Here is a 12896-nt window from a genome sequence, read left to right as displayed (position 1 = left end):
TCTGATATTTTTTTACATCTTAATTGTTTGGGCTGAGGATTTCCATGCCATTTGTCTTCCTTGCCAGATACATGTCATACAACAGTTTGTGGGGGGAAACGTTAAGTTTGCTCATGTTAGATTCTTAGATTGATCACTAAAACTATTGCTTCTGCACATTAAACAAGACCTTATATTTTCTGTTTCCAAAGAGATCTATAGAAATATGATCATATCATAAATGTCTTGAATAAACCTGTCACACTGCAGAGGCATTTCAAAGGCTTCTCTGAAATTTGTCTGCACTAAATGTGTTCTGTTCTGTCAGAGACTTAAGGTAGAAGAGCACGAATAGATTTTGAAAAGTAAAGAGCCGAAGAACAAAAGTAGATTAAAAGTGTTATGGCAAGAGCATACAGGAGCATAGTGGGGTGGGAACAGTGGTCCAACAAAAATCCAAATGCCACTGCCAAATTATCCTGCTCTTCAGAAACTAGGCTTTAGTCCTGATCACTGAGTCTCTGCTTTCAAGGTATATATTTGAAGTTCACTAGCAAAGAGCATACCTTTCCCTGCTTAGAAGATAACAGGACCATTTCAAGATTAATGTAGTTCGTGGTGAAATTTCTTTTATGATAGACTATTGTAACCTAGACCAAAAAGGGCATTAAATAAAAAGGTGAAATGCAAAATCAATGGCTTGGATTTTAAGAAAAGTCCAAATTAAGGTTGACCTTTCAAGCCTAAATTTCCTTCTTTCTCTACAAGTATTATCATTCTAAGCTCTGTGTGGTTTTTTTTCTGAAGAGCACTCAATTCTTTTATTAATCAGGGAGAATCATTTTAGGAGAATGAAACACAGAAGCCTGCCTTTTGATTTAATTGTAATAAGCAGGGCTGCAAACTACAGAAAGATGAAGAATTGATATTTTTGTGGTTGAAGGTCTTGATAATGAGATTGTTTTGTAAGTGTTACACCAGCCATTTAAAGCATTACCACTTACAGCACCATATTTTGTCAGGAGGTGCAATCTCAATGACAGGCTTAGTAAAAGGTCGTGTATCTTTACCCTCTGTTTCTGAGCAAAATCTAGGGTGTTAGCTTAACCACAGTGAAATTACTTTTGCAGTAAGATGTCTTGAATTTGCACAGGAAGGGTAGGTACATTTTATTTTTGGCAGATACCTTTGCTGCAACAACCATAACCGTTATCAGGAGGACACTAACAAGCACCTTGGGGCATGTCTAAGCTTGGGACATGTCTAAGACTTCTGTAGATGCTTGCCAAATGAATATGGTTCAATGCTGTGAAGCAGCTAAATGGCAGCCAAATGGCTGATGATATACTGGGCAAATGACAATCTAGAAGTATCATTGGAGTTTGTACATTGTTTGGACTCATCTTTTTAAAATCTACCATTGTTAAGCTGATTTGTGAAAACACCAAATACCTAAATTCAATTGAAATCAGTCCATGTGCATTCAAAAAACATGAAATGTGTTTGAAACAACAAGGTGTATAATGTCAAGTTGGGCAAAACAGCATCTGGGACATGAGCAGCTCTTGTAGGTCTAAACTTCCAGAAGGTGAGACAGCACAACAGGACTGATAGATCTAGATTTTATAAAGATAAATTCTACATTCATCAGTCATTATGATGTTGCAATAATAATTTATTTAAAACCTCAGTCAAAAATAGATTGTAGAAAGGATTTAAGCTGACTTGCAGAGGATAATGGTTTGGACTTGAGTATAATGAGAAGCTACCTCTTTCACTACTAGCTTTGTACAAAGAAGCAGGATCTGGGAGAAAAAGGTGATTAAAAACAAGTATTCATAGTAGGACTTATACAGCGAAGCTAACTATGGGACCATTAACTGTAATTCTAGCACTTTTTTTAATATATGAGTGCTAGATTTCAGTAAGTATGGTGGACTTTTAATGCAATTTATTTCCATGTATGGTGGTATTTGAGTGACATTTTATGTATTTAAAGACTGACTTTTATTATGAGTGTAAAGACCACTAAAAATAGCTTAAAAAAATCTGGACTTCTTCAGAGTACTGATTCGATATCTTCTACATGAGACATAAAGGTATTAGAATTTGAAGAACTAGTTCTAACGTATACGAATAAAGCTGCTATTTACAATAGGCTTAGCTTTCTAATTTAAAAAAATAAAGTATTTTAAAATACTCGTGCGTTTTTAAAAGTGAGTGATGTAATGGTCAAGTTTTAACAATTGGAATCATCTCAGAAGAGCTCAACCAAAAGAATCAAAACTCATCAAAACACTACAGATAAAACACAGGCAACTAGAAAACTATACTGAAGCTTGAGGCATACCTGGAATAATCAACAAACAGCTATGCTGATGTTTAGGGATGAGTAGGGCATTTGGCAGAAAATGAAGATGATCACACCGAAAGGAGCAGCTCTGAGGATGAAGTGCATGCTCTGACACGTATTCTCACTCCGAGTCAGTCTTATGTAATATGCTTGTGGCACGTAATTTCTATGAACTGTTTTTTAAAAATGCAACTCGCTATATTTGAGTCTGAATTACTGACAAGTAAAAATTAACTCCATTCTGTTTTCTGAGCTTGTGAAATGTTGTAAAATGGCTTTTGATGCTACAGATCACTGTTGGTGGTTCTTACGTGTGCCACTGGCATTTATCCATGATGCATGTCTTGAAGTTCTTGATGCATGTGAAAGGTCACTGGATGCTCACTCTTGGATAATTTTACAATGAATCAAGTCTTTGTTTCACCTGAATGCTGTAATTCAAATGTCTTCGATTTAAGAGAATCAGCTTAAACTGCTGCATGTAATTGCGGCATTATCTCATTTCGCTTTGAAGATCTCCTGATGAAGCAGATGCAGGTTTCCAAAAGACAACTTTTTAATGACATTTTCTTGTTGTGTTTTTTGTATTTGTTTTTGGTCTATAGCATTTCAGAAAAATTTACAGTGTAATTACTTGATCAAGCTCTCAGCTACATAATGACAGCAAAGCTGACTAGAAAAAGGGCATGCTTTTTCTTGCAGAGATCCTGGTCATTGTGAGGTCTTTTGGATGATAATTTGCAATGCAATTTATATGACAGTGAGCTTGGTCATTCATGGTAGATTATATTATCCACTTGAGCCTATGCTAGACCTTTTAATAGTGATTGCTCAGACTCTGCCTTTAAGAAGCTGGGTATGAGCTGTGTTATTTATCTTCACATCCCTGCAGGTAATTGTAAATTTCTGCAATTGCAATTACTTTGACTGGGATGAACACATTTCCTAGAACTCTGCTTGGAACACAGGCAGTAGTTTATCCTGTCTTCTGTATCTTACTAGCCTGCTCCCTGGGAGTGGAATAATTTCCTCAAGTGGAAGAGGAAAGCAAGCAGGTGAAGGCATTTGAAACAGGTCATATATTTCAGTAGTTTTGTACTTAAAAGGAAGAAAATACTTCTTAAAGTCATGAGCCTCATGAAAACATTCTTGCATGGAACACTAGGGAGAGGACAGCTTTTATAGACTAATACAGTGATAAAGGAGTTTTTATTTCGGTAGGGTGTCAAATGTTGTCTAGTAATGGACATCAATAAATTCCAGCTTAACTGTTGCTAAACGTGTGGAATCAATAAAGGAGCCTGAAGACTTGTCTCAGTTTGTGAAGAGCAAGATCACTGTTGCACAATGCAGCAGAGCTGAGGAGTGTCTTAGGTTTTTTCCTTCCCACCTAATCATTGGTTATATCTGTAACATAGCAGTTGAGCCCAATCTGAATGCAGAGATGATTGAGTGATTTCATAATCAAAGTTAAAAAAAAGCTAAACTGAAAGAATTTCTGTAAAGCTACTTTTTTAGGTATAATTGAATGAAAAAAGAGCTCTTCCTCCAGCAGAATCTTTTAACTGATTTTATTGCTTCTATACATAAGTATCCTTCTGTGGGTCATACTGAAGTCATTCATATATGTACAATGAACATGTGTGTATGAACTATATATATATTGGTTTTGAACAGAAAATGTATTTAGCAAATGTTGCAGGCAACCTTATAACCAAATCTGTAAGTACACAAAGATACATATTTAGAATGGATTATGTAGCCCCAAGACCCTGTTATTTTGATACAGTTCTCAGTAGTTCTCTGGTGTTTTCAGCTATTTCTTCCAACCTGTTCGATTATATAGTATTATTATGCGTACACCTTGTAGTATTTTACCTGGGGTGAATCAAGGTATAATAAGTCAGCAGTCAATAAATTCAAACAATTACAGTCTGTTTAGATTGCAGGAGTTAAACTTGACACCTCATGTATTTAGAAAATGTTATGCCTTTTGCATGCTTTCTAAGAATTGCATGTTCTTACTGTACTTTGAATTTTAAAATGACAAATATTTTCTACATCGTATGCATCTTCAAGCATCTGCAGAATATGCCTACTGTGAAAAGTATGACTTTTATCTAGTAAACATAATTAGAGGAGTCGTAACACTGAGCAATTTTTGAAAACCTTACTTATTTTAGACAGAACAACACCACACAGTCACCCATCTCCAGTATGTTGCTTGGCCTGATCATGGTGTTCCTGATGACTCAATGGACTTCTTGGAGTTTGTGACCTGTATGAGGCCAAAGAGAGTAAAGAATGAGCCTGTCCTTGTTCACTGCAGGTACTTGTGCTTTAAAATTCTGATTATAGGTTTGCTTCAGCCTTGGAATAAGCATTTGCTTTGAAAAGTTCGTCTGCAAGGCGGGAGATTCTTTGAGTAAGATCAAAATGTTAAACTGTGCAATACCGGCGTTCACTGTTGAAGACAGAGACACTGATGTTCTATCTAAAGGACAAGTTTCTTTTCGCTCCCTTTTTGATGCAATCTTTGCGTGAAATGGCTTAGTCACATAATTGTCACAGAGCTGGTAGTTTGCAGTGTAAGTTGTTCTTCATTTTTATCCTCTACCACTGTTGTAACTTCATTTTGAATGGTACTGCAAAGGGGTTTTTTCAGCTGTTCAAGTGCCTGTCAAAAAGCAGTCAGTTAGCTTTTACATTTTTAGTCAAAAATACCACCAAACAAGTACATTTAGATTTGTAAGCAGTTATAATTGTTAAAAATCCATTTGCTTTAGGTGAGGTTTTGGTTTTACTTATGTAAAAATTCTTTTCTTTTTAATAGTTGGCAGGAAATATACTGAACTTGCTTTAAAGATAAGCTTTGTACTCTGTTCTAGTATTAAGGTCTTCCTGTAATTTCTAAGGCTTTTTGGCATCCTAGTATTAAGACCGTGATATGAATCAGATGCATTGCAAAAAAACTAATTTATAGCCTATTTTTCTGTTACATTTCACAGTGCTGGAATCGGTCGCACTGGTGTATTGGTCACTATGGAAACAGCCATGTGCTTAATTGAAAGGAACCAACCTGTTTATCCTCTGGATATTGTACGAAAAATGCGAGACCAGCGAGCTATGATGGTGCAAACATCAGTAAGTGATAGAGAGGAATCCTTATTTTCTGTACGTATGTACTGCATTTGCTCAGCTGTGAGGAAACAGAATACCAAGGAGCTGCAGGTTAACATTTTGCTCTATCCTGGGTGCTCTGCACATTCCCATTCCTGCATTCCACCTAGCCCCACTGCTCATACTTGATATTCAGCTTAAGGCTTCTGGGAAACGCCATTGGGTATTATTCAGATGTAATAGAAGGATTGTTCAGTTGTAATAGCCTTCCCTGAAGCATGTTCGGCTGCCCTGTGGGTATTGTGTGTGTGCTTCAATTCAGCCAGAATCATGTTGTGAGTTAGTAAGACAGGGCATACTCAATGAGTAAGAATGGACTCATCAGAGTTATTAACTGGCCAGTTCAGTGGCTGCTGTTTAATCATGTGAAGGCTGTAGTTTCTTGAAGATCTGCAATCTGATCATCAGGAGCACCAAAACAAAAGCTTTGACCGAAATAATAAAGCTAAAACAAAATTTACGTAACAGTATGGCCTTTCATGAAGAAAAAATAAAAAAAGAAAAAAAAAAGAAAAACTAACCATTTTGTTCCATTAAAGAGAAATTAAGAGATACTAAACAGTACAGAAAGCAGTGCTATAGGACGTACATAGTAGAACTAGTTATCAGCTGAGTAAGCAGTAAGAATACATGCAACAGATAAGAGCAAAGAAAACAAGTAGTCTGAGTCAGAGGAAGAAATGCTGAAGTGCTCATTCTTATTTGTTCAGTAACTTGATCACAAAAGTATTGAACAGAGAGCTAAATATCATACTTTGCTCATTCAGTCAGTAAAAAAATGCAAATGATAATAACAATAAAGAGAAAAGTCAAGGTAATTAAGAAATAAAGACAAAAGACGAGAGTGATATTGAAAGTGGGAGTAATTGACTGAAGGGCTGAAAAAAAAAGGCAAGAAAATTGAGATGCAGAAAATTCATTTCCATCCCCCAGTTTTCCTGAGGTTTTCTGTACTTAAGAGCAAATGTATTGCAGGTTACAGAGAAAAGTAACATTTGCAGCTGCTGGTATTTAAATGCAATGTAAGGTCCTTGATGGTCTAGGTACTATCTTTTAGCCCTGTCATTTGGGAGATATTTGGGAAATGTTTCCAGATGCCTCTAGAGAGTTGAGGGGAGCTGCCATACAAGGGAGATCATTTTGAAGATAGAAAAAGGGATTTAGAAAATGGGGAAGCTGTGCTTCTTTGAATATATGACACGGAGCTTTGGGGGAAGGTGTTCATTTTGGGGTTTTGACAATAGTGAAAAGTACTTTCGGAGGAAAGGTAGAGGAAATATGCATTGATATTTGTAAGTTCTTTTACATTTCCATCATCTTGTGTTCTTGGGATTCTGTTAGTACTAGAATCATAGAATAGTTTGGGTTGGAAAGGACCTTAAGATCATCTAGTTCTAACCCCCCTGCCATGGGCAGGGACACCTCACACTAAACCATCCCACCCAAGGCTTCATCCAACCTGGCCTTGAACACCACCAGGGATGGAGCATTCACAACCCCCCTGGGCAACCCATTCCAGTGCCTCACCACCCTCACAGTAAAGAACTTCCTCCTTATATCCAATCTAAACTTCCCCTGTTTAAGTTTTAACCCATAACCCCTTGTCCTATCACTACAGTCATAAACGTTTATTCAGGCTAGGTGGATTTTTAGTCCTATTGCTAATGTCTTCTTATATCACTTTTCAGAAGGAGGCTCACAGGCTAACTGGCTTTAGCAAACAGGTCCATCAACAGAAATAGTCTTTGCAATAGTGTAATTCAGAAAAGAAACACTAATCTAGAACTAAATGAGCTCAGAATTTTCCGTGCTGGAAGAATTAATGTGGCTGCTATTCTTCAAAATTATGCATTCCAAAGTTTTCGATCCTATTCTGTTACAAACAGTGATGTGTGGTGTAATCACAAATTAAAATAAAGTGACTCCATGTTCCGCAATAGTGTAGGTGGTTTAAAAAAAAAACCCAAATTTGTAGCAAGGCAGTTGGACCTATATATCCTATATGGCAACTTTAAATACATTTTTAGTCATGTAACTTAAATGTTCTCAGTAATATGTAAGTGCAGGATTGTCAAGGTTAGAATATGCTTGTAATAATCAGATAGCTACCAAATGAATGGATGAGATGTATAAAGAACAATAAAGAGATGTATAAAGAACAATAAAGAGATGTATAAAGAATCTCATAAATTTGTATAGCTTTTACAACTAAATCCTATTTCCTGAAATTTAAGCATGTGTTCTTTTAAATTCGAGGGTTATGTTTTCCCTTGGCATGAGACTTTTAGTGCTTGTCTGTCAAAGAATGTTACTTTTGTTTATGGAGAACACAGCCAGGAGAGTTGGATTTTCTCCTTCCATCTTTGCGTCTCCTCTCCTGTCCTTCTCCAAGAGAAAAGGAGGCAGTGGGACTGTTAGCTCTATTCAGTACTACCATATAATCGGGAGTTGAACCATCCATAAATGTTTGTTTTTTTTCTTTCTTACACAGAGTCAATACAAATTTGTTTGTGAAGCTATTCTTCGTGTTTACAAAGAAGGATTGGTTCGACCACTGGATTCCAGTTAGCACAGCACTGAAGGATGAATTATTTTTTCCCCTAAAAACACTGTTCTTTGAGTAAAGCAAGGGCTTGTTTCTGAAAGCAACTAGAATGGACTTGGGAAGCCCATGAAAAGACAGATGAGCACATTTGAACTGTGGCACTTTAAATTTCTCAAGAAGATTGCTAAATCATGTACAGCATAATGAAGTCATGTAGATAAACATATGACAGCAATTGTGTGTAATATGCTTTGTTCATATAGACAACTGTAAACAATCATGGGAACCTTAATACGTATCTTTTACTGCCTTAAAACACCGTTCACTTTGAAAGTTAAAAAGGTCCTTGTGTTTCCTTTGAAATAGCAAAAAGAAAACTCACAGTATTGAAATGATTCAGCTAAGATATTTAATATCTTTGTATGGAAGTTCATTGGAGATAAATATTTAAACTTTCTTACTGGGACACTAGATATTCATGGAGATGTAACCTTGACTGCTAAAAGGTTGATGAAGAGCTTTAAAGGCTAATGTGTAAGTACTGTACATTAAGAGCTGGACAAATTAAGTATTCAGTTACCATAAACCTATTAGTAAATATGCCAGCTGTTATAATATGCTTCTTAGAAATCACATCTACTGTATGTGATGTGAAAATAATGCTGCATTTAAGCATTTATGCAGATGGTACTGTCTATATCTCCTGTTGATCAGTTTTAATTGCAACTTGCCCTTTTAACAGTGACCTGCTTCATACAGTTTTAGTTATTTTATTACTTATCTTCTGTTTCTGCTGTCCATCTCCTTTATACTTGTTTTTCACTGCTGTTTTTTTATATGTGGACTGAAAACATTTTAACTTAAAAGAGGTTTAATTCTCTGTCACCTTTGTTTCCATGTGTATTTATGAGTTCTCGGATGTAAATGTGGATTAATGTTGCACACAAGATACTAGACTTTTGACTTACTGTATATGCAAAGTAGTCTAGTCCAATACTGGAAGAAAAATTACTACTGAACCGGTCAAATACGTTGCTGCTATTTCAAGGTGTGAAGCTTCCAAGGGCACAGGTGTTGCTAGTGTTCGGATGGTGATAAAATGTTGACTTGCTGCCCTTCAGCAAAAACTGCTCTTACCCAGTGAAACACAACTCCCTCTTGCAAGAGTTCTGCGGGTTTACTGCGTTTCTTGCTTTATGGAAATGCAGGTAAATTCACATGAAGATTTACGAGGAAAGAGAACGAATTTGTGCATTGATAAATTATTCACCCTAAGGTACACTGGTCTCCATTTCATTTCAAATGGGAGAATTGGACTTTCTGAACAATATAACCACATTTGTATGATGTTAATTTATTTTGTGTGTGCTTTCAATTACCCTGTCATAGTACTTCATTTTTGAATAGTGTTTAAAAAGATATTCTAAGGGACTGTTTAAAACTCTGTTATTTAAAAGATGAGTCCTAAATAAGGAAAAATTTTTATGGGGCATGTTAGCCATATGTTTATATGTGTATAAAAGAGAAAATTAGATAATTTTCTTTTTAGATATATATATACACACATAATCAGATATATTTTAGAATTATGGTTTGTGTTATGGATATTATCATTTATATCTGGAGTTTCATTATAGAAACTGCAACAGCTGTACAGTATGCATCTTTCATGTCACCAGAAGGTTATGTTTCTTCCCCAGGAGATAGCTGAAACGTGAACGTAGGATGTGCTAAATTGCTGACTCTTGCCTTTCTGTAGGCTTGGTCTTTTCTTCAAGATTACATTATTAGTTATAGGCAAAGATACCTGACTACTATTTATTGATCAGAAGAATTTTAATTGGAATACGCAGGGTAGCTGGCAAAATGGAAAGCTTCTTGGTTTGGTTAGGTTATAGGGTGGATAGGTTTGTGCTCATTCTTATATACTACATTCCAAATTTCACTTTCACGTTTCACGGGAGTTTTTATAATACTTTGGATCATTATCTTCTTTCTTCATTGGGCACAGATTGGAAGGCAAGAGACCGTAACTCTGTTTTAACTTGCTAAAGTGCATCAGGTCAATCTGTCTGTGACTCCAAACGTAAAATTATACTGGACCTGCACATGTAGCTTGGGAAGCTTTTTTTGAAAGATGTGTGTGGAAAAATGTTGTACAAGTGTAGGCCACCTGCTGCTGTTAGAGAGGATATTGAGCACTGAAAAAACTTAGTGGCTCTTTCCCACCCAAGAAGTAATGGGCAGTAAAGAGTCTGTTCCTGCTGAATGGTTAACAAAAGTCTTCCTTTTGTTATGTGTGTGCCTTGCTGTTAAAACATCTTTTTTCTTTTTTTTTTTTATTTTTTCATTTTTCTTTTCTCTTCATTCTTTTTTCTTTTTTGCTTTTTTCTTTTTTGCTTTTTCCCTTTTCCCTTTTCTCCCTTTTCCCTTTTTCTTTTTTTCCTTTTTTCTTTCTTTGTCTTTTTTTCCTTTTTTCCTTTTTTTTCTTTTTTCTTTATCCTTTATCCTTCTTTTTTTTTTCTTTTTTCTTTATCCTTTTTGCTTTTTTCTTTTTTTTTTTTTCCTTTTTTTTTTTCTTTTTTCTTTTCTTAAGTGTGCCCGGGTCTCAAAGTCATCCCTTGCAGTTGGCATGACTTGCACTTAATAGTTTGTCAAGAAGTGAAAAAGACAAGGAGGAAAAAAGCAAGAAAATAAATAGTAAGAAAATGTTTAGAGCATCTGTTTGTGACATCTCTTTCTTTCATAGAAGTACTGGATTAAACTTATGGTTTATTTGTGTTCAAGGTTATTGCTATATTCCTATTGCTATTTATGTCTCTTCACATTGAATATGTATTTACCGAAACACTGTAAATTTATTCCCTACATAACTCCCGTCTCGAGGTACATGGTATCAGTTTGACTTACGCTGTCTCTTTCAATGATGATGGTTATATTGCGACATCAAATGCTGCTCTTGTTCTGGTAAACTTAGTTGGTTTGGGTAATAACATTCTTAAAGTCTTCCTTTGGATTTTAATAACTTGTTTGAAATTGCTGGCCACTGAGAGGCTACTGAAAATTATAAAAATAGTAAAAATAGTAATCTCTGTAATATTTAATTGTTTTTGAAAAACCATAGAGCAGATATTAACTAGGCAAGTAACTTGTACATTGTGTCCATCTTTATTTCAGTCTTGCTCGGTTTTGCACAAGTACCTGTAGGGTCCTTAGGGAAGAATGAAGGGGTGTTTGTCCTCGATCTGTAGTGTGTGATGACTTTGCACTGAATAATGTATGCCTTAGATCTGATCTTGCAATCAGAGCATACTTATGAAAAGATCTTCTTAATGCTGGCTTTTGTTTCCACAGGAATTGGGAAATTGAAACCACACTGAGCTGATTGATCGGGGGAAGGGAGGGGGTTGGTAGAGTTAAAACTCCTAACACAAAATTTCTAATTGTCAGCAATTGACAAATATCAGGAAATGCTGTGAAGTCAAGTTTCTGCATAACCTTCATAAACAGTTTAACCACAGTTTTGCTTGTGTGGTCATAACAAAAGTATTCAGAAATTCTAGCATTGAGGTGGATGAAGAGGGAGTAATAAGCCTTTGAGGTTTTCATCACTGTGAAATACAATAACATTTATTCTTCAAAAATTCAATAAATTTTAACTAAATGGTTTTATATTTGATACAGAAATACCTAAAATGCCTATTCAGAGCATCTTCAGAAATATCATAGGGGAACACTTCTGAGGTGGAAGTGGGAGGGACACATCTTGCCATGTATTGCAAATAAGAAAAATGGTGCCATAAACCATGAATGCCTTTGTGTAACAGGATGTATGAAATATAAATCATTAAAATGCAACAAAACCTTGAACAGTGGTGGTGTTTTGAAAATGAAAAAAAAAAAAAAATTATCCAGGGTTTTGCCGTCACGAATCCAGTCTTTTAGATGTTGGTACTAAACTATATGCAATCAAAATGTACCTAAGAATTCAGCAATAGCTCTTCATATACACTTATTTTTTTAACAGTTGGTTCTCTATTTTCCCTCCTTTTTTCTACTGTCATACTTGGTTAAATATATATATATATTTCAAAAGAACTGTGGTTCTGAAATAACTAGTGAACTATGTATTTGCTTTATTACAAGAATAATCTGATACTGTTTTACAACAAACATTCTTCCCTGTAGATAATGTTCTTATGTGTCAGACTAAATGCATAAGTGGTCCACTGACTGAAGATGTTGAAAATAGACACACATGGTTCATATTCAGTCAACTGAAATTTAAACATAGTTATTTCACTGATAATGGCTTTATTCTTATATCCTGAAATGAAGCATTTAAGTGCAAGTTTATTTTACTCCTTCATATAAAGCCTTTCCAGAGAGAACATGCACTAGGAAATGTTTGTATTTCGATTAGTAACCTGCAATTAGTCTACTTGATTAAAAGCATTTATTAATTGAAACTGTATAGAAGGTAAGGTTGTGTCATAAAATACTGTGTTCAGAGGCAGTTGAAAGCCAAGTGAATGATTAATTCATTATATAAAACATAATGTTTTGATTAAACAGATTCTCTTGCATTTAAGTTCTGACACTGATATTGTTAAGCCATCTCAGATTAACAATAGCACTATATTAACAGTTTAAATATACCAATCAAATGCAGTGTGATTTAATTGTGGTGTACTTTAACATATTTTAAATTTCCAGTTATCCAGTAGCTGTACAAACTTCAAACAAGAGTATCCACAATCACTGAAAATTGCTGTCTTTAAAAAAAAACAGTAAGCTTTTCTAAATTTGAAAAGGAAAGAGAAGCACATGCTATTGATC

The 12896-nt window shown here is 35.3% G+C and overlaps 1 protein-coding gene across 3 annotated transcripts in view; it reads left to right on the top strand.

The window, feature by feature from the left end:
• PTPN3 (protein tyrosine phosphatase non-receptor type 3) overlaps positions 1-8942 on the top strand; it is a 111071-nt gene extending 102129 nt beyond the window's left edge. For all 3 annotated transcript variants that reach the window (XM_065667754.1, XM_065667753.1, XM_065667752.1), the window contains exons 25-27: positions 4516-4661; positions 5341-5476; positions 8004-8942. In XM_065667754.1, coding sequence (XP_065523826.1) covers positions 4516-4661; positions 5341-5476; positions 8004-8081 — 360 coding nt within the window. In that variant the 3' untranslated portion in view covers positions 8082-8942. The remainder of the gene's footprint in view (positions 1-4515; positions 4662-5340; positions 5477-8003) is intronic.
• The last annotated feature ends 3954 nt before the right edge of the window (positions 8943-12896 follow it).

Source organism: Lathamus discolor, chromosome 2, assembly GCF_037157495.1.
Source record: "Lathamus discolor isolate bLatDis1 chromosome 2, bLatDis1.hap1, whole genome shotgun sequence".
Taxonomy (NCBI): Eukaryota; Metazoa; Chordata; class Aves; order Psittaciformes; family Psittacidae; genus Lathamus; species Lathamus discolor.
This window is presented reverse-complemented; position numbering and strand designations above follow the sequence as displayed.